The following is a 23,349-nucleotide window of genomic DNA, read 5'->3' as shown; positions in this document are numbered from 1 at the left end:
CAGGCAACTCAAGAAAACCTGCTGTCTTTCATAACCATGATAGTCACACAGAGGTCTTTGTGTACTAGGCTATATACAGACTGAACCTCTCTCATCCCACACACTCGGGACCTGACCAGTGCTGAACAAGAGAATTTGCCAGACCACAGGAAGTCAATATTTTCTAGCACGTTACCAACACTTCCACTGCTTAATGGGCTCTTAGAAGACATTTAGGGGTAAATTACAGCTAAATAACACCACAGAACATTGAGAACCAGAACTGGTGGCTAGAAACAAACATTTTGGGACAACAAGAAATTTGGCCACACCCATGATAAATGGTCATCCAGCTAACTAAAATCATGCCAGATTATGGATGTTGCCAGATGATGGAGTTCCGGATTAGAGAGGTCCAACCTGTTTTTTTTTCACAGCAAAAGTGAAACTGTTTTTTTTTTTTAACTGTAGACAAAGCCTATCCAATGGAAGTCATTTTGTAAGCTCAAATCCTTCTATAGAAACTTTAAGCACCACAACTGAATACAGTAAACCCCCAAGTTATGCAAGGGTTGCATTCCTGCAGCCCCTGCTTAACTCAGATTTTCACACAAGACAAAGGGAGATGGGAACCAGGCTGCAACTTGGTTCCCAACTCCCCTGGGCTTGCAGGAGCCGGGAAACTGACCAGCCCACTGTGACTGGTCAGTTTCCTGGCTTCCAGAGTGGTGCAGTGCTGGGAACCAGGGGGCAGCTTGGTTCCCTTCTCCCCCAATGCTTGCAGGACCAAGGAAACTGACCAAGCATGTGCTGGTCAATTTCCTGGGTCCCGCAAGCAGTGAGGAGACAGGAACCAAGCAGCAACCTGGCTCCCCTCCCCTTGCAGAGCTGGAAAACTGCTCAGGGCAGGAGGCCTTGTCAGTTTCCTGGCTCCAGCCAGTGGAGGGGAGCCGGGAACCAGGGGCAGCCTGTTTCCAAGCTCCCCTCCATTCTTTGGAGCCAGGAAGATGACCAGGGCTACTGCCCTAGTCAGTTTCCCGGCTCTGCAAGCAGAGAGGAATCAGGAGACAGGCTGATGCCTGGTTCCCAGCTCCCAGACACTCTGGGGACCAGGAAACTGCCCCTGTTAGAGATGGAAGCCAAGAATCCTGTCTCCTCGCTACTGTCAGGGACAGCAGTGGTTTCCTGCTCCTGTCAGGGATGGCAGTTGTGTTAACATGAGACACTCGCAACTTGATTGCGCACATCTCGAGGGTTTATTGTAATGGAGAAGGTTCATAAATAAAGGATGTATTTCACATTCTTTGAAGAGGCTGAACAGTGAAGAATGCAATTATTTCAAGTTGCATTGTTTCTTCACCAGTAACCACCCTGCTCTCATGTTACAAAGTTATACTTCAGTTCAAAATATTTCCCATTTGGTAATTACAACAACACAATCCTCAATGTTTAAAATTCATTAAAATATTTGAATATGCTTTGCCAAATAAGATTCAGAAGGACTTTGGTCTGACACATGCAGGAAGAGCATATCTTCCAACTGTCCAAAGTATCATGTATCTGATACACACTAAGTGGAACTGAAATTGTGATACAGCTGTAGATAAGAGACTGTAATCTCAAGGTGACACCTGCAGAAACCTTAACTAATGCAATTAACTGTCCACTGTACTAAAAGGGCAAACAGGCCTTTTTAACCCACCCTGCTCCTTCTCCTGCCTTCTACAAAGATATTTAGAAAAATTAAACTTACTCTGTAATAATTCACTAATTAGATTCAACATTTCTTTTGGAGAAACTGTTGCTGTAGCTCCAGTACCTGACCTCTGAGTTTTCACTCTGCTCTTCTTCCCCATCTTCCAACTAGAAAGGAAAAACAGACAAACTGTGAAGAAGCAAAATATAGTTAACTAAAATGAGGAGTAGACAGGATCCTTTCCTCTAAGAATATATATTTTTAAAGCAAGCCGAAGAGTTATTTGTTACCACATTGGTAAACAAGCATCAAGTGTTGCATTCAGGCCCTCCAGAAGAGACAGGTAGCTTGGTACTATCTTGAAAGAAAAGTTCATTAAAGATTCTTTGGTAGATATACATGGAAATTTTTTCACTGGCTATCCATTTTTCATTTCTCTTTACTCTGTTGGGTCAGTCAAACAATTATCAACTTCATTCAGAATAAAATGTAAGTTGTCATGCGAGAGTTGGTATCCATAATATGATGTTGTTTTACCCTGATGTTTGCTAAATACACACCACAGATGCTTTTTTCCAATGACAGTGTCCATATCTTTTAATACGTCAAGCTCATACGGTGTATTTTTTATCCCCTACATACAGTATACTTCTACTGCGGTTATATGCAAAAACCATAATTTGCTAAGCTTAATTCATGGTTTATTGGATGATGTTCTCTGACCTATTTTATACAGGTCAGACTAGATCATACTCTAGTTCCTTCTCACAATAAGGTCCATGTGAATTTCTGCTGGTGCAAAGTTGCAAGAACATCAAGATCAAAGCTATCTGAAATAATTCTAAAGAAGTTCAAGTAAACAACACAGACAAGTTCATTCGGATGATCTTTCAGATAAAGGATTTCTACTGATGTTAACTTTTGCCCATAATTTTAAAAGATAAAGAGGAACACAATACTTTGGAACCTCCCCTTCTGTTTCAGCTGGGGGAATGGCAGTGTGAAGTCACTTCCCCTGAGACTTTTCCCTCTTGCTCCCACAGTGATGCCTGGGGGCAGGGGAGGATGTGGAGCTACGTGCATCCCTGTAGAGCAGGGCACAAGGTAAGCGCGCCCCACTCACATCCTCATGGCCATACCCTGCAACACAGCCCTGGATGTGCAAAATCTTTAGTCCATCAGACCATTTCCCAAGGTTGCCAGATTAAAGAAGTTCAAGTGTATATACGACACCTTTGCATCCCTAATACATTATTTTTACATTTCTTGCCTTCTGTTTGGCCAGCATTCACATCTTTTCTGTATCTCACCTTATCACACTCTTCTTGGGGCAAGAACTTGCCATTCCTTCCACATGTGTGGGCCAGTGTGCCAATACATATCTCAGATATAACCAACTGTAGGACCAGGTATGCTCATCAGGGCAGGGCCTGTGTATTTTAATAGCAATGTAGATCACCATGCACCTCAATGGCAGTATACACAAATGTTTAATATTATTACAATTTACACAGTAAACCCTGAATTAACGGCCTAATGGGGGTAAGGGGTGTCCGTTATTGCTGAAAGTCGATTATATCCCAATGGTTATACCATATGATGGTACTCTGACCTTCCCAGCCCATCGCTCACTCCTGTTCTCTGCCCCCCTTCTCCCTCCCCCCCCCCGCCCATTCTACTCCTCACACCTCCATCTCCCTCACCCAATTACCAAGAGAGGAGCTGAATGTAGGCCTGGCTCCTTCTACCTCCTGCAGCTCTCAGCCCTGCAATTCCTCCAGCCCCCAGCTCCGAGCTGTCCTCAGGAAAGTAGAGCATGGCCACCCTCAGTCTGCCAGCAGGCAGCAGCCTCCAACACCGTGACTACTGCTCAGCACCACTGCAGGCAGTGGCAGCCAGGCACCAACATGCTCCATGACACGGGACTGGGGGAGGAGAGCTCCTGTGCCCCACTGCAGCCCCCCACCTCCTCTGGCCCCAGCTGCTGCAGTGGACCCTCCAGCTCTGGCAGCCCCAGCTGTTCTGGCACCTCCTCTAGCCCCCCACAGCAGCTCTGGTGAGCCTCTGGCACTTATCTGGCAGGGTAAAGAGGGGGCTGGCAGACAGTGTCTGTTATTTCCAAACTCTGTTATATTGGAGTCCATTAAACTAAGGGTTTACTGTAGTTACTTTTTAACAAAATATTCCGTATTTTTAAGTCATAGCAAACTACTGTACTTTTACTCTGTATTGGTTGTTATTTTAAATTATTCTAAATAGTCAATTATAACCATGTATTTTATATTAATTGAGATGCAGATGAATAACGTCAGGCAGAGGAAAGGGATTTCTGAATTCAAGTGAAATTACTCTGAAATACAGGCTGAACCTCTAAAATCTGTGATTTTGCTGGTCCACTATCATCTGCGGTCTGGCATGACTGCAAACGTTGCTTGACCAGACAGCCCCAAAGCCCTGAGAGCTGGGAGCCCTGGCCTGGCCACAGCTGAGACAGTGGGGGGGGTGGCGGTGGGAAGGATGACGACAGCAGTGTCCAGCTAGGGACAGAGAGCCATGGCCTGCCACTGGGGTTGACATCTGGAAAGTGCCTGGGAGCAGCCCCAGAGACCCGCAGGGAACTGACCTCCCCTGACCCAGCACCAATCAGATCCCAAGAGTGCTGCATCAGGAAGGTGGAACCTTTATTTTTAATTCCAGTCTGTGAACTCACTTGTTAAAGTTTCAGCAAAACAAATCTAATTTTAAAAAAGATGGCTTGAAGTATGTACAATAAAGGACCTGCATATCAAGGTTAAACAACTTTATAAAAACTTTAAACTGACTTAGAAATTGTAACTAGAAGAAAAGAAGCTTTGAACAGTCACCCAGTTGGCTAAAGGTTTTGTTATGAGTGTGGTGTAGCTAATACCATATGCATACTATCAGGATCAGACAGATACATAGCTGGTCGCAGGCTTTTATATAAGGAAACAGAAGTGGTACCACATATAGCTTATTCATAGGATAATTTTACTGCTCAGAGTACATTAATACACTATGATGCCATATTATTATGGAGCATGATCAGTAATGAAAAACTATCTGCATTTAAAGCACTACAGGTTGATCTTCTCTTGTCCAATACCCTCGGGACCTGACTGGTGCCAGATGAGAGAATTTGTCGGACAACAGGAGGTCAATATTTTCTAGCACATTACCAGCACTTCCACTGTTCACTGGGCTCTTAGAAGACATTTGGGGTAAATTACAGCTAAATAACAGCACGGAACACTGAGAAACAGGAGAGGTGGCTGTATACAAACTTTATGGGACCATGGGAAACTTGGTCACACCCATGATAAGTGGTTGTGTGGCTCACTAAAATCATGTCAGATTATGGATTTTGCTGGATGGGAGAGTTCCGGATTAGAGCGGTTCAACCTGCACTAAATATTACTCATTATCAAGAATATTGTGGACTCCAGCTTCTTTGCTGTGATGAAAAAACAAGACACAAACAAAAAAGATGCAGTAAAGTAAGAGTAGTCATATAATAGGGAAAAAGATTTGTTTTAGAGCAAGTTTTTGTAAGTTCAAACAGAAACTGATTCCACAAAAAAGAAAAAATGTTCTAAATCGAGACTGACACACCACAACCCTAATGCATAAAACAACAAATTCTGCAAACAATATTCTTGGTTTGGTTGTGAAGTCCTGACAAATATGTTCTAATGCCATCGATTACACTCTTTTAAACAGCAGATTGTTACCAATATATGGTCATGATATAAATTCTAGCCATGTTTTCATTTTCTTCTTTGAAAATGTATTTGTCACTTCCACACTCTTGTTTCTTGTGATCAGAGTGTGTGCTTGGAAATAAAATATCATCTGCAAGATTAAATTAGTAAGTCCACTTCACATAGCAGAAAGGAAACAGGGGACTGTAGTATCCAGAAATATTGTGGTAACAAGACATTTCCTTTCATGAAACTCTCATTTTGATCTGCATCATACATTTTCATCCAGTTCACAAATCAGAAAGCCATCACCACCCTCTTCTCATCAGCATCTCCACCCCGAAAAGAAACTCAGCCTAAGTTAAGATCTATTAATCATTGTTACATCTAATAAAAAAAATCAGATATGCTGCTCTACAAAAACAAGAATTTCTGTTGCAATACCACCATCACACACGTGTGTTGAACCCTTCTTCAAGATCATCCCAGTATAGCTAGCATTTGCTTGGAAGATAATCCCATCAGTATTTCATTTGAGTAACAGACTATAGCTCCAAAAAAGTTGCCCAAGACCACTTTAATGGAGAACAGAATTGTAATCCATTTGTATGTCAACAGAACAGTTGAATTAGGCAACAATCCTTACCACACGCTTTACCAGCAACTGAGGGACTGTAATAATAGTGTCATGCTAAAGAAAGCCCTATAAAAGAGTCCTTTATTAGGAAGTAGAGATTTATAAAATTACTTTGATATTAAGAGTTAAATTCAGATTTCACAGATGATTTTTTCACAGATTTAGGATTATTATTTTTTGTTTGTGTTTAAGAAAAATCTCAAACCATAAAAATATATAACTTCAGAAAGCTGATCCTTCCTTGGAACATTTCTATTTTAAAATAAAATCTAAGTTTTAACAAGAGATTTTTGTATGGAAGATTAATAAAAAACAAACCTTTTTCAAAGAAAAAATATATTAGATCCTGGTTCATCCATACATAAGGCAGTGACACACACCACAGATATGGCAGAAACATACGATGTATCTAGTTGTGCAAAACCAAGACTAGAACAGGGGGTATGGAACCCCTGGCCCACGGTCCAAATCCTGACCACGGCTTTTCTGGATCTGGACCCCAAGGCACAGGGCTCCCCACCATAGAATCTGTCCCGCAGCAATGTGGAGGGTTCAGAGCTATGGTCCACATGCAGATCGCAGGTTATAATGGGGGTCAGGATGGGCAGGAAGTGGCTCTGGGCTCCACTGCTGGTCACTGCTGTTCTCCTAGCCAAGGGGAGCAGCAGCGTCCTTGGCAGCCTGCCCATAGGTGTCCTACTGCTGCTCTGATTGGCCAGAATTCCGGCCAATCAGATCAGAGGGGGGCAGTACCATGTGCATCTGGGAGTGCTGCAAAGAGCAACCCCTTCACTCAGACCCCATGACCCTCAGCTGCTCCTGTGCCCCTTCTCATCCAGATCCCCATCTCACCCCCTTCCTGCACTCTCCCTCCCACCTTTACTCCCACCCTCACCCTGCTCCTGCCTCCCAGAGCCCTCACCTCCACCGTGACGCCCTCTTCTAAATCCCACACCCCAAATCCTCCTGCATCTTTCCTCTCACTTAGCTGCACACCCCAGCCTGCCCCACTCCCACCCAGATACCCCACCTACAGCCCAGATCATTCATTCCCAGCCCTTCCTCCTGCTTAGACTGCCCAATTGCCAGCCTGCTCCTGCACTCTCTTGCTCTCACCCAGATGCCATAGGCCTGGCTCCTTGTAGTTGGGGACCATATCAGTGAGGTGGGTGTTTTCTTTGTTATTTTTTGCTTCTCATTTCTCTGGCCTCCAACTGATTTGTCTACAGGTCAGACGCCCCTGATCTGAAAAAGGTTCCCCACCCTGATCTAAAATAAGATTTGGATTAGGGCCTACAGTTTTGAATGACTACCAATAGGTATGGTTTAATTTTCACTTTATTATTTTAATGCCACTTTCTAGCCAAATGATAATTTTGTGAAAAACTAATGGAAGCATCCAGCAAAAAGAAAGGAATACATTAACACCATGATAAATCAGCTAGGTTACATACCACAGCCACATTTCCAAATATAGAGTATCAGCTAGCTTGGCAAAGAGCAGCATGCACAAATAGTGGTAGTATTGAGTTTAACTGATCTTCCTCCTCAAACAGTACTGGCAGAGAGGTTTTGCTGCACCAGCCTATGAATTTTTGCTCTAGCCATACACAAAGAATGTTCCTGTAATGAGTGAGAAAATGCTCTGTCCCCTCTATTAATAGCTTCTGAAAGAATGAACAAGATATTTCTATAAAACATGTTTCCCTAAAAGGTATTTAATTTATAGCAATTTCATTTTTTTAAATGACAGCTTAAAATAGAATATATATGCAGCCCCCAAGTCTATTAGGGTATATGGTTTTGTAGGGCTTTTCTGTATCAATGTATTAAAGACCTATAGAAATGCAGCACAAAGTTTCATTGTCAAATGCTAAAACATGCACATTTCAAGAATCAAGACAATGGTCCAAGACAGACTAACAGCTGTAGCATGTTCAGTCACTGGGATATACTGATGGAGAGTAGGTAAGGGCACAAGGAGCAAAATTAAGGCCCCGACAGAAAATGAAAGGTGCCTTCAATACCTATTTAGGAATTTTAACTGTTGATTTTTTTTCAAAAGTTATTTCATCTTAGGGTTACGAGAAAAAATAAGTATGTTTAAATGTTTGTGACTAATAAGAAATACACAATCCAGCAAGTGTCAATAAATGGAAGATGGTGACAACAGACTTACCATTTTTAATAAGAAATCAGCCCAACTGTAGAAGAACAGAATGAATATATAAGCAAACAATACAACTCAAGCCCTTTTTAAACAGGTCATTAAAAACTGGAGAAATATAATTAACTCAATTCCATGATAAACATGAGGTTTTAAACCACAAAATTTTCCTCTCAAAGACTTCATTAAGAAACTTAATCACATATAAATCACTAACTCTCCAATGCACCTTCCACACTTTACACAATGCAACAGTAGCCTCTCTGACTCCAAGCCAGCCATAAAGTTAATCATCTATTTATGGATTACAAACATCAAACAGAATGGTTAAACCATAACTCCTGAGGTCCCTTCCAGCCCTAGGATACTTTAACTCCACTTTCTCAATTTCTCCTGGTCTATTCACTATTTAAAAACAAAAATTAAGAAAAATGTACAGCTGAAAAAGTTTTACTGTGCAACAGACTCCAAAAAGTGGCCAAAATAGTATCTTGTACTGAATATTAACACTAATGGAATGTATTATATTTGAATGCATATATCACATATGAATATTAACAGACCAACTGGATCTCTAAAATGTATTGAAGAATCAATAGAAATGTTTCTATAAGCTCTGAGACATTGCTACAGTCTTTTCCTTACAATGGCATACAGTCTAGATTTTAACTCAACAATTCTGAATATTGGGAACAATAATGAATACGTGACAAAACATAAGCTGTAGTCCAAAATGCTTCTCCCTTCATTATTTGCACCTTGCCAGATCCCAACACAAAACAGCTATTTTCCTAAACGCTTTCAGACCCATGACGTGAGAACATCTCCTTCCTGAACATAAATACAAGATTTTAGAATCTTAAAAAAGCAGTCAATAATATCCCCTACTACTGGCTCAGTTTGGTGAATTGCTGCGGTTGATGGTGGATCTGACTGAGCAAGAAAGAGCACATGTTAAGTCTGCTTATTACACCACATCAGAGGTGGTCACTAATTTTTGGTCGGGGGGCCGCTCCAAGATTTTAGTAAGTGGTCAAGGGCCAAACTTTTTTATAGAGGAGGTCTGGGGTCTGGGATGGAGGTTGGGTGCAGAAAGGAGCTTGGTGTAGAGGACTGGGGTACAGGAGACAGTGGGAGGTCTGACAGGGTGTTTGCACGAAGGAGGGGGGTTGTGACCTGGGGCAGGGTATTGGGGTCCAGGAGGAAATACGAGTGCAGGAGAGGATTCTCTCCTGGGGGAGGGGTATAAGAGGGGATGCAGACTCTGGCCAGAAGGTGCTTACCTAAGCATCTCCTAGCCAGCAGCACCCTCAGGCAGGCTTCCCTGACTGCCAACAGCTCCAGCCAAAAGGCTGTTCCACGTACCTCTGTGCAGTGTGTGTGGGGGGCGGGGGTTTGCTCCCACTCACAGCAAAATCTCTCAGATCCTATTGGCCAGAAACATGCCAATGGGAACTGAGAAATTGCGCTGTACTGTCCCTACCCTCAGCAAAATCTGTTGGTTACTACCAGTTAGTTTTGCGCATTTGGCCAACTGGAGCTGAGAGATTTTGCAGGGGTGAGTCAGTGCAACCCAATTTCTCAGCTCCCTTTGTCCAGTTTCTAGACAACAGGAGCTGAGAGAACTTCTTGAGGGAATGTAGGCAGCACTTGAAGCTCCGTCCCCTCTGCAGCCTTAGGGACCTGCCGCAGGCCATATTAAATGGCTTTGGGGGCTGGATCTGGCCCCCATGGGCTATCGTACCTGCCCCTGCACCAGATAAAGTTGGTTCCTGGCCACTAATATCAAGCAGCCTCCAAGACCAAAATGCAACAAATTCAGTATTAAGCTGTCTGGACAAGACAACAGATACCAACTGTCAAATTCTTGGGAAATATCACAGACAGTGCTGAAGAATGCTCAAAAAAGAGATGTGGATACCTGCACAGCACTTTTAAGGCCTTTCACCAGCCTCTGTGGTACAGCATGACTTCAAGCTTGACAAGAAGCAGAGGATGTGCAGAACTATAAATATAGCAACTCTGTTGTAAAGCAGCAACACATGGGATACAGACGAATGCTAAAGAAAATTTTATAAACATTCTTTGTTATTATCTTTGCTTCTCCACATTAAGTAGCATGACAAGATCAGAAATGAATGTATTTTAAGTTGAACTCCACCATCCCCATATCAGGCATGCCTGGTTCCAATGGCTTTCTTTGTACAGACACAAGAGTAGGATGAAAGTCCAACAAATTCCACAGGGAAGAAATACATGCTACTTTACACCCACTAATCACTTAATTGCCAAAAGCTTTGTTGGAAAAGAAAGACCACCACTGATGGACATGCTGTTTGGATATTTAGTTTATCTCAAACATCTAGCTTGACACCGGAATGGTGCTCAGTCTAGCAAGGAGGCTATGCCTTTCTGATTTGCTATGATGGCAATAACGATGAAACACGTGTAAAATTCTTCTCAATGGTGCATACTTTGATGAAAAAAACATTGTGACAATGCTATATAAGTGAACACCACAATTTTACTCTGTGCCACAGTGACCAACTCAGACAATGTAATTCCTGGAACCAGTAAATGCTCACATAAATGTGCCCTTTTTTAATACAGGTCAGTAATATATTTACAATGTTTCCACACACAGGAATGTGTTAAAAAAAAGAACAATGTAATTTAAAGATTAAATAAAGATTTATGTAATGTATGAAGAGAATGCATCATACAGTTGTACAACAGTAGGCCCCCAAAACTCATTTCATAAAGATAAACTACTCTGCAAAACAAGACAACCACTAATATAAAAACAAATGCTATCCCCAATATAAAATTAACAGTTGTTTTCCCCTTCACTGCCCTTATTTAATCTCCGTGTTAAACAGTAATCCAAACAACAGAAATTATGGTTGTGTTCATATGAAAGACGACCCTTTAGGCACCTGTAAGTAAAATGTAAAAACTTTATTAATTGGTACATAAATGTGACTACGCAGATATAAAAACAATAAAATTTCAACATGAGATGGATGAGTCTGAGACCCAGCAGCACACCCCATAACAAGAGGGCCCCATCCCCCCACCCAGAAGGCTGGCCTCCTACTTTGCTCACCCCTGAACTAGTCTAACAAACAGCAACCATTATTCTAAAAGTACACGATTACCCGAATGACAAAATAATTTTCCTCTGATGTTTTTATCAGTAGAAAGAATAGGCTGTATAAAAATATTGTAGAAAAACTATGGCCCCATTGGTGTTACCCAAAATACCAGTTCCTTTCTCTTTCCACAGTAAGAAGTTTTAAGCACAATCAGTGATAATGCCATTTATTCAATGACAGAAACCTTCACATTGTGCTTCAGGTTACTATTTCAGACACAGGCTGCAAGATAAGTTTAAGTGGTAGTGAAAGATTTTTTACCATTTGGTCTATTCATTTGTTTCAATATTTTGAAACTGCTCTCAACACAATGCATCAAGAATAAATATTTTAAATGTTTAGCCAGAAAACCTCAAATCAGATACCGCAGCTGCTTTTCAAAAAGGTCCTGTGCTTTTAACCAATTTTACAGTTGGACTGCTGAGTGAGGCACAAAGGCGTCACATGACTTCCTTGAGCCTCAATCAATCCAGATGTAAAATACATCTGGATTATTTGTGAACACATTGCTTGTATACTTCATGGTGGAACAACTGGAATTTTGTTTCATCTAATTTAACTGAAGACGTTTCTCCCCAATTCATCATGTACCACAAACTCCTTCAAAATAAATCTGCACTTTTTAGTGAATGGTCACATCTATCTTAGAAAAGTGGGGAAATGGTGACTGCCAAAAGACAGTGTTCCTTGTGGACCAGTTAAACCCACCCCAAAACATCCAGCTACAGACCTGTCTTCCCGAACACACACAAAATTATCAGATCACCTGTGTAAAGTTGTAGTTCAAAACAGAGGTGATTACTTGCTGTAAAATACTTGGCTTGATTTCAACCAACTTTCTGTATAATCAAGAAGTCAACTTTTTGGTAACATTTGCTGCCAGAAGTGTGCACGCTGATATACAGAACCACTGCAAACACATGTACTTTTACTTGCAACTGAATTCAGTGATTATGAAAGATGCCAGCTGATAGCCCGGGAAACGGAACTCCTCTACTATACATATTTTGTGTTCCCAGAGAGATAACAAAAGTATTTCTGTGACTGCAAATTTAAGACATGTAATTCACCAGTGCTCTACTTCCAGCAGCATTACTAGGATTTGTAGTATAGACAGAACTTGAGTATCTTCACCACTTCATCCAATTTTGCTTGAAGTAGAGCCAGATGATAACACTATGAACCCCTGAATCCCATCTGTACTACTGCTTTCCAGGATACTAACTTAGCGAAGTTGCAACATTGTTAAATTATAGGTCTTAAACTATAACTTTGTAATTGTAACAGAACAAGCTTCTATGACGCTACCACAGGATGACCACCGATAGGAGCAAACAGTTCAGTTTCCATTCTGATCAGGCCCACCCAATGGGGGTGGGGGACTGGCACAAAGGGGACAGCTGCCCCAGGACCCAGCAATTCAAATGGTTCTGGGGCTCCCAGCTGCTGCTATTGCAGAAGCGGTTGGAGCCCTGCATGGCATGCTCTGGGCAGCGGTTTGGGCTGTCCAGGGATGTAGCACTGAGGGCTGGCTGCCCCAGCCCCGTCCCTTCTGCATGTGGCCCCAGCCCTTCCAGGAGATTGGTCTGCCCCCTCCTCCTACCCAATTCTGATGTAGCTATTGGATTCTTTCCCGAGGTTGCGAAACATGGGAAGCAATTGTGCCCGCTATGGTAGTGTTGTCAGTCCATTGGAAACGGAACTGAGACACACTTACTTTTCTTATGCAGCCCATCCAATAACTTTGGGTAACACCAGCCTACGTGAGAGGAAGAAATGCCCTATATTCACTAAGAGTTTCCTAAGTCATCAACTCCTATGAATATTGCTTTTTGAAAAATTACCCTGAAAATAAACACACATTTTAATGCTTTGCATCAATACTCTGAAAATTACAGAAAAGAGGTATCTCAGCGCACTGGTATTTTTTGTTTCCTTTTTGTTCCTCTGACAGCACCAGAACTGCATTCCTGCTTCACATTACAGAGTAAATGTGCTCCTCCCCAACTCCATGGGCCTTCCCTAGGGTTACGAACTCTCCTGGCTGAACACCATTCAAGTCCGGTCTGAGACAACTGGCAACCCTGGCCTTCCTAGAAATGCAACAGGCTCATCCCAGCTTTGAAGCTCAAACAGCAAAATTACTCTATTTCAGCATCCTGATCATGCACAATTGCCCATATTTAGAGAAGACTCTGTTCCTCTGATAATTTTACCAGGAGGTGCTACTCTCCACTTCATTTTGCACAAACAGATTATACATATTAATTTAGGATATACAATGAAGTAGGATCCATGAACATGCTGTAGGTCTGATGGGAGGAAAAAATGGAGAAAGCACCACAAAAGTAACCATGGCAATAAAATACCATGCCACCCTTACTTCTGCACTCCTACCATTAGAGCTGTGTGGCCGGAGAATGGTAGCTGCTGACTGAGTGCCCACCTCTGCAGACTGTAGCGCAGAAGTAAGGGCGGCAATACCATACCACGCCATGCTCACTTCTGCATTGCTGCTTGGGGCCGCTGACTTCACAGCTGGAATCCCAGCCAGCAACTGTTGCTCTCCAGATGCCCAGCAGCGAGCAGAAGTGCAGAAATAAGGGTAGCAATATTCCCCCTTCACAATAATTCTGCAGCCCTTCCACGAGTCCTTTTTGGGTCAGGACCCCTACAAATACAATGCCATGAAATTCCAGATTGAGGTAACTGAAATCATGAAATTTACGGTTTTAAAAATGCTATGATCGTAAAATTGATCAAAAATGTCCCATGAATTTGATAGGGCCATAACTCTTAGGTAGGGAAATGCTTCTGAATACACTGAGTAGATGAGATGATCTTTAAGAGAAACTGGGTTAACTTTCAACAAACCATGCTGCTTATCAAAGCAAAAAAGAAAGACAGTCAAGGCCATATAACAAATCATTAATGCAAATTTACAGAGGACTGGGCTTTGATCAGAATCGTAATAAGCTCTTGTGTCAATTATCAGGAAAAACTTGCAAATAGCCACAATGTGAATTTTTGTCATGCTTTCAGAAGTTACTACCACTTCTTTATACAGTAAAGCCTTGAAATGCACAATTTTGAGTTGTGCTTAACTCACATAAACACAAGTTCAGCATAAATCAAAATCACGCTACCACCACCCCTAGCTCAATACCCCCCGCCAGCCTGCACTGCCCTGATTCACCACCTGCAGCCCTGGTTCACCACCCACACATGCCTCTGGCTGACCACCCCTCACGTGCAACTCTGGGTTAATCTGCCCCCACAGCCTGGCTCACCACCTCCACCCTGTTTCAACCCTCCTGCACAGCTCCGGCTCCCCGCTCTCCACCCTGCTTCAAATCCCATCCCCTCACCCCCCTATGCAGCTCTGGCTCAACCCCCCGCGGCCTGGTTCCAACAGAGCTCCATGCCTTCCTCCCACAGCCCCAACCCACTGCCAGGCTTAACCCGCCCCAACTCCCCACTCAACCCAAGACTTAACTTTCCAAAGGAGCTCCAGGCGCTCCTGCTGCTTCCCCAGCTGCAAAACATGCATTCCACTGGGGAAAAAAGCCACCCCACAACGTGTGTGAAATTCAAGTTACACAAGGGTGTGTGGGAACGTAACCCTTGCATAACTCGAGGGACTACTTTAGATGGTATAAGTGAAGTAATTCTCAAGTCTTCGGTAGTTAAAAAAAAAGCTTAAGAAGTTCAATAGCATTCCAATTAACAGGACTGCGTAACAGCCTGTTGCATGACCATCTACATCACCCAAGGTTTATACTTTTACTACTGAAAGATATTTGAAAAACTTTTATCTGGAAGCATGAAGATGTGTATTTCCACTTCCTTCTGACAACAGTCAACACAAAATATTGTTACAATCACTTCAACCATGAATTGATTTCCTCAGAACTCTAAAGGAACATTAGAAATGCCAGGGGTGACATTGTGAATATACAGGCACTTAAGGGGCTCACAAGCTGAGTAACACACTATCCTTTGGTATGCTGAATAAATTTAAAGCTTTCTGAAGTTTAGTTTTAAACAGAAAAGAGGACTTGAAACTGCCACACCAACTGATATAATATATACCTGTTTAAGTATTTATAAACTGCTGAAGTACCTACATGCTAAAACAGAGCAAATAATTTTTACTTAAGTGTTTTCATAAAAGGATTTTTATCTAATATTTTGAATGCTCCACAAAAAGGCTTCTCCCTAATAATGTCTCTCTGTACAATGATATGCAAATATTTAATAATCTAAACAGGTCCTTTGAATTTGGAAGTCAGGCTGGAATTAATAAAAGGGCCAAAGGGAGTAAGGTGTGCCACTCACATTTATTTTAAATGGAAGCTGGACATCAACTCACTTAGGACCTTTTTTCAGTCAGATATCCTCTGTAAGTACTCCCTCTGTGTGTTCCAAGAAGTCCAATACTGAAGATTAAATGACTTTTATCATCATTTTTGTTCTAGTGCCACTTCATCATTTCAAATCACTGGAGCTCAAAGTAAGCTCATCACTTAACTTTAATGCTGTCATCTGCAGAGTGGCCTCACCTTTGGTCAACCACTTCCTACTTACAAGGATAAGGTAGCTGACTCATCCAAGGCTAGCTTTCATTCCTGCTTAATAGGGGGTAAAGAGCCCATTTTCTCAACACTTGAAAGCAGCGTTCCTAATCTGCAGTGCTCCTAGAAAACTCCAATTGTCATATTACGCCAGAATCCAACCACCCCCTAAAACAGTGGTTCTTAGCCTTTACTGCAGCCTTCACCCCACTGGTTCTCAAAATACGTTCTCGCACCACTTATCAAAAATCAAATATGTTTTTGTACGCCTTAGCAAAAATCAAAAATGGAGATGAGGGGCTTGTACATTTTTAAATGCATATTAAATATATGAAATATAGTTTTATGTTCTTAGTCACCACAAATAATAGTACAGTAGGTATACAAAAATATGCAAGTCCTCTCTAGAAATGTTGTGGAGTTTTGCTTTGGAAGTAAACTGGAAACGGCGCACTAACAGTTTGCAGCTAACTAAATTCAAACAAAGCCACTGCGCTGCCACATCATCATCTGTGCACGCAACAAGAAATACCCCATAATGTGGCGGTACACCATATTTTGTAGCAAGATAATTTCACCACAATTAGCTTAAAAACTTGAAAATACATTTTTGTTTGTATATTACAGTAACGGTTAAAAATGTATAATGTTAATAAATACATAGTTTTGAGTAAACTAAGCAGTTGTACTTAAATGCCTGTGCTTAATTTGTGTTTTCGATGATTTTCATTTTAAAAAAATCTGGCATGTCTCACACACCCAGAAAGAGCATCACACACCCGGGTTTGTGCACCCCAGGTTAAGAACCACTGCCCTAAATTAATGTGAGAAATGGGTAGCCCATATACTCCAATATTACCTAAAATCTTCTATGTCAATCAGGTGTCCGACGTGACTGGCAGCCTGACCAGCAGGTGTCTGAAGGGCTCGCTAGAACAACACAAAAGACATGTTATGATTTGGCACTCTTTCGTTGAAGACTGATGGACCAATTGATCATGGTCATAAGGGATTAAAACTGGGATTAAAAAAAGAGATTTGCAGACCTTGCTATGAAGCATGGATTAAAAAACCTTTAATGTTATGTAAAGAAAAATGGAAGATACAGGTATTTGTAGCAATTGCTTAAAAAGGGATACAAATACATACTGCTTTACTTCTGTGGGTAGCAGCACCCCTAGAACAATGTGTATCATAAAGAAGACAACCAGAATTTTACAAAGAAAGGCTAACATAAAAAAGTAAAATCTAAACATAGCTTTGATAAATATAAAGAGAAGAGTTTAAGAAACATTTTTAAATGCTGTTCTGCTTTGGGTTTTGATATGCCATTCTGAACTAGAATATTGTACTTCAGAAATCAGTTTTTGAAGCAAAGGATGTAAGAACATCAGACAATTATGTTAACCAGTGCAGACATTGATGCTCATGGTTAAGGCTGCTCAGCACCATTATAAGCTTCTGTTTTAAGTTGTTTATAACTTTGCCAAACTTTAACCAGTCGGGCTAAGTTTCCCATGTCATGAATCTGCCTCAGGCTAAATTTTTCTATCAAGTTTCAGCTGAAGCCATTCAACTGTTCAAGAGAATAAAACTAGGAGAAAAAAAATGATGTTTTAAAAAATTCTTTAGTCAATTCATCGAGCAACTAACACTCTTCCATGCTTTGGAGTAAGGAACTGAAATTTTTGCATTGGGACTGCTGTCAGGCATGCACACTTTGCCATTCCCATGATAATTTGTCCAAATTTAGTCATGGTAAGAGTCTCTGAAATGTTTCAATTAGGGATCGTTGAAGTTTGTCCCATTAACTCATAATCCTCACCCAAAATGTATGAGGCTTACCAGTTACAGTTAACTGATCGTGGCTGGAGCACACCCCCCACCCACCTTCCACAGGCAGAGGGGTTGCTCCAGCCCCACAGAGCTGCCATGGGGGGGTGGGGGGATCCAGTAGGGCCAGAGTAGCCCCATCAACAGCAAATCAGAGGAAGGGGGAACAACTGAGAAGAGAGGAGGGGCAGCAGGGACGGTTGCTTCAGGCCAGCCAGGCTGGAGAGGCCCTCATGTCATGAACAAAGGCACCACCGCTGGGCTTGTGAACCCCTGTTCATGGAACATCAGGACTAAGGCTGCTTCAGCCCATCTGGAGTGCCCCTGCCCACGGCACCCCCAGGCAAGGGGTGCTCCAGCTGGGTCAGAGTGCTACTGCCTGAAGCGCTGTCAGGTCAGCTCCCTGAAGACATTGGATGCTCCAGCCAGACTGGCATGCCCACCCTTCCCCCATGGCAGTGCCGTGGGTAGGGATGCTTCAGTTTTGTTGGAGCAGCCACAGTCCCTGGGTGCCACCAGCAGGGGTGCTCCAGCCTGGTTGGCAGAGCACCTATCTGTGGCAGGTGGGCCATTCTAGCCCAGCTGGACCGGCGCAGCTTCCCCACCACCCTCCCCGCCCAATTTAATCAGTTAAACCTAGCGTTTAACTAGTTAACCAATTAAACAGAATTATACGTCCCTAGTTTCAAAGTACACATGAGCAGCAGTGATTTGTTAAAAGTTAGACAGGTAAATTCTGCCAACACTGTGTGTATTGAACATGTTCCAGCCCAAGGATTTCTCTGCAACTGAAACTGAGAATAACAAAATCCTTCTGCTGGTGCTCAGGAAGCAAGGAGAAGGAAGGTGGTTCCTGAAAGGAATACAAAGGGATTGCATGGGAGGAATGAAGGAGACAAGGTTGGGAGACTGTAGAAACCAGAGCATGGGGTGCAGCAGAGAAGTGAAAAGAACAGGATTAGGTGCTAGAGAAAAGGAGGCAAGTGGCAGCTGGGGTGAGATGGGTTGGGTGGAAGAAGATGACAACGGAAGCCAGTGTGGGAGTTGGAAAGTGGGAAGCACAGAAGAAGCAGCTGGGGGTGGACACATGTTATGGATATAGAGAAAGATGGGTCTAGAACCATGAAAGCAAATCCCCTTCAAAATCTGGAACTGAATTCAGGAACCCAAAATAAGATTCCATGAGCATCTAACTTATGACATTTACTTTGCCACCTTAGTGCTTTTGTTTACTGTAGTTTTTTAGATGCAATGAAAATGAGACTATTAGACATTTTACTCTTTAAAATGTATTTTAACTTTGGGAGCACCCAGAAGCCTGGTCTGGAAAGTTGAAGTGGCTCTAATGAGTTAATTGGTAAAGGAGAGAATAAGTTAAATTCAGAACCACTTTATGTTTATCAAAAGCTGTAACATACTACTAAGGTTTATCTTCAATAGCACTAGGCTGAGGATATTATCGGAATATAAGGAACACAGCAATGCTACTGCCTCAACTTTATCCACTCTGAAAAAAAGAATTTTAGCCTCAAGATCAAAGTAGTTGTTTTCATAGCATTACATTCACTTTCTTTAAAGTGTTGGAGGAAAAAAAAATGCTTGCACTATCTTTAAGGATCACCAAATTTCCCTTTTTGGGTATGTTAAAGCTCATCAATGATAAAATATTTAGCTAACAGCTTATTTTGGCATCATTTATTGTCACCCAGAAGTATGAATAAACCATGCCCCTGCACCCCCAACTCCCCAGAGCAACATAAGCACCAGCATGAAGAGTCCTATGCTAATAGGACAGTTTCTCCTGCTGATATAGCTACTGCCTCTTGTGGAGGTGGTTTTATTATGCGAGCAACAGCTCTCTCCCTTTGGCACAGAGAGCAAGCAATATCCCTTGATCTCAGTAATACTGGAATTTTCTAGTAGATGCTATTCACATATGAACTCAGGAAGGCAACACTGCATTAATTAATATTAGGGAAAGTATTTTTTTTTCTAAATTGATGCGTAAGTTCTTTTTTGGAGGGAAGAGGGGGGTAGTTTTAGCTGTTTTTCACTTGTCAGGCAAACGTTACTTATCTATTACAAATAAGCAAGCACACTTTTCAAGCTGTGCCTCCCAACAGACAATATCCTTCCCTGCCTCCCACTGAAGATCTCTACTCAAACAGTTGTTCGCCTAAGCCAGTGAAAACATTACTCCTTATGAAAATGCCATTCAGAAATTCTAAACATCACCACACATTCATACTGCTTTTATCACTTCTTACCTCATACCCTGCACTACACCCTGCTAAAGAGTCCCCCATAGAAAAGCATTACCTAAGAGTTACGGGTTCTCAAATGCATTTCTTGTCACCACAATCACTTGAAAACACACAAATGGCTATTTTACAAATAACTTTGCTCCTATGTATTGCTTTTGTAGTAACCCACACCCTGGCACTAGCACCTCCTGTAGCTGCAATACAACCACACAGAATGCTGTTCTGGAAGGAGACAGAACCCATAAGAGGACATCCTGAGCTGGGGAGGGGACTCAATCTGCATGAAGGGGGAGTTGAAAAAAAACCTGTTAGAGAAGAGGAAGAATCGAGTCACTGAGCTAGCTCATCAACTGGAGCCTGGATAGTAGGTAAGGTGACAGAAGAACAGATGAATTCAACCGTGGAAGTCAGAAGGAGGAAAACAGGAAAAGTTTCAGGTCAGGGCAAGCTAGTGGGGAGCAGACCTCAATACATGTGCAGATACTGCTAGAAAATGGGAGAACTGGGAAATAAAAATCTTCAGACTTAGCAGAGAGCATGCACCAAGGGCAAACACCAAAAGGACATAACTGTTGAAAAGGAGAATTGATTAAAAAGCAGCGTTAGATGCAAACCGACCTTGGAAGCAAAAAATGAGAAGCCTACCAAACAAAGAACCTGGAGCATATGAACAGAGAATAAGTGAACATCTGCTCAAGAAAATACAGTTCAAAAGTCTCTAATGGACACTTAAGGGAGCTCTAGGTAACAAAACCCTGCTTGTGGATAAATTCCATAAAAGAGGTACAGCCATGGAAACACTGAATCTAAGGAGCACTTCAAACTAAAGTGAAGTCAAGAACAGAAAAGCTAGAGTGGAGATAGATTTACAGCCAAGGACAGAGAGCTGATTCTTCTCTCAAGTGGCACAGTAGTTTGTAATCTCTTTTGTTCTTGTTAAGAACAGTGCATTTGGTGTGAATTGCAATGTGTGTAGTAGCTCACAAAGGCTAATGAGTTGGTTACCTATACTTTCACAAATAACAAGCAGTCCCGTGGCACCTTAGACTTTTTTAGTCTCTACAGTACAACAAGACTGCTTGCTATTTATGAAGCTACAGACCAACATGGCTACTCCCTGAGACTATTAATGTATAGTTTATATATTATAAATAATTTCGGCTACATTCTTTATTATTTATACTCCTGATACAACATTGAAGGTCTCCCTTATAAAGTTCTAAAAATTTAAAGTTATCCCTTTTGGGTTGGTTTGCCTTTGTCTCTCCAACAGTTAGCATAGCGGATCCAGGTCACAATACTTTTTTCTTCCATCTTTTAAAAATGAGGATAGTTATTAACTCCTCTTTGCCTCAGTCTCTCCACCTGTAAAAATGAAATTAAGTGATTTATCCAAACTTATGCAGCAGGTCAGCAGTACAGATGGCTATAGAATTCAGATCTCTGACTCCCACTCCAAAACCCAGTTCCCTGGATCATGTTGCCTCATAATGCTGGCCATTACAATGTTTTGGTTTACACATCGAACTTGCTGTTATGCTAAATGAACCTTATACATGCACCACAAACTTCCTTTCACTTCCAAAATACAACCATCCACAATATTTACATCTTATTTATCCAAAACACACACATACACACAAAAAAATTCAAAGTTCAACTAGTTCAAAGTAAAAACATATCTTGATCAAATAGGTTAAACGTCTATTACTGTATGAAGCACAATCATCCTGTATTACACCCAAAAGTGAACACAGCCTATGTAACCTTAATTTGACCATTTGTGCATTCATTAACAACAGTGGGACAAGCCTGGATAAACATCAGTGTAAAGCTTATATTTAAGTTAAAATATGCTTTAAATGTACAATTCAGTGCAATTTACATTACAGATCTGGTAGGAAATGTTCCATAATCCTAACTACAGATTCTTGCATCAAATACGAACAAAACTTCTAATGAAGATTATTTCATCTCACATATGTGGATAAACAATGGCTATGTTTATTTTTGTTATTACAATAAATACAATACTTCTGACTGGAAAGAACTTTGGGAATTTCAGATCTGCATTCAGTCTGCAGTTCAGTTCACCTTTATTTGGATATGCCAGTATTTTGATTCTACATGCTCACATTTTGGCTGAAATCCTAAAACTATCTCTGGCCCTGCTTTGACAGGCAAGAGGGGTATGTTTTTCAATTGTGTTAGCTGAATCCAATTAACACAACTGAAAAGCCCTGTTAAAATGCAGGCTAGCATGTCTGAAGTTGTCATGTTAAATTAACTTGACTGAGCTAACACAACTGATAAAACACACGCCTTTTTGACCCTGAAGACATATCATCTGTGCATTTGTAGTTTACTGGGTGGCTATCTAGTCTAAATTAGAAGCCAGATGTATGGAAAATATCTGAAACATCATTTATCTAGATACACGCAGTAGTTTTTTTACACTATTTTTATTAAAACAAATAGAAGAATAAAAGATGTTCACTGTATAGCAAACAAATTATTTTGTTATTTGTTTATTTCCACATTAACAAAACTGCTCCTACGAAAAGAAAGCACATTCCTCCATTAGGTGACCTTATTACAGAAGAAAAGCTCTTTCCCCCTCCATGAGAATATAGACTTGTCCCCTCCTTGCCAGCTACTGAAGGCTAAGTCTAGCCATCAGTTTGAAATATAGAGATATCACACACTTTGGAGGACAAAAGGGAAGAGATGTGTTTATGTCACATGTAAAAGGGCACATCTGGGAAGAGCAAAGCCTGCCATTTTACTGTGATAGTGATAGCAACAGTATGAATTCACCTTTGTATTCTTAAGTGGCACTTCAGTATAATCCAGTCGTTTTTGAGCAGCAAAGGAAACTACAGAAACAGCTTCACCCAGGCATCCGTTTCAGCAGTGGGTTCAGTACTGATTTGGGAAGGTACCAACACACAAGCCCATGAATGTGTAATACCCCTGCAGACCAACCAATTTAAAAGATACTTTAATCATTCAGGAGTTTTCAACTCCTAGGCTTAATTCTTTCATGAAAAGTGAAAAAAAAAAAATAGCCACAAACAGGATAGGAGAAGAAAGAAAACAAGAGTGCCAAAACTGGTAAAAACCAATGTTAAATTATTCATCAGTGAATCTGAACCTCCTCCCGCTACTTGCCTATGAAGCAGGAAACTTGACTCTCACATACCAGCAGAAATACTACAGAGCCGGATCCACAGAAACAGAGGTGTGGAAGAATTATGGAAGACAAAGAGGTAAGTTTAACCTTTTTTCAATAGTGACCCTGTGATCAAAGGTTTCTTAAAAAAGG

The 23,349-nt window shown here is 41.5% G+C and overlaps 1 protein-coding gene across 2 annotated transcripts in view; it reads right to left on the bottom strand.

The window, feature by feature from the left end:
* Positions 1 to 23,349, bottom strand: part of SETD3 (SET domain containing 3, actin N3(tau)-histidine methyltransferase) — an 85,181-nt gene that overhangs the window by 60,587 nt on the left and 1,245 nt on the right. The window contains exons 2-3 of one of the 2 annotated variants that reach the window (XM_074996548.1): positions 16,787 to 16,857; positions 1,733 to 1,842 (exon numbers count right to left, since the gene is read on the bottom strand). In XM_074996548.1, coding sequence (XP_074852649.1) covers positions 1,733 to 1,835 — 103 coding nt within the window. In that variant the 5' untranslated portion in view covers positions 1,836 to 1,842; positions 16,787 to 16,857. The remainder of the gene's footprint in view (positions 1 to 1,732; positions 1,843 to 16,786; positions 16,858 to 23,349) is intronic. The other variant, XM_074996549.1, reaches the window with a different exon arrangement.

Source organism: Carettochelys insculpta, chromosome 6, assembly GCF_033958435.1.
Source record: "Carettochelys insculpta isolate YL-2023 chromosome 6, ASM3395843v1, whole genome shotgun sequence".
NCBI lineage: Eukaryota > Metazoa > Chordata > Testudines > Carettochelyidae > Carettochelys > Carettochelys insculpta.
The sequence above is the reverse complement of the archived record's forward strand: the minus strand, read 5'-3'. Positions and strand labels throughout refer to the sequence as shown.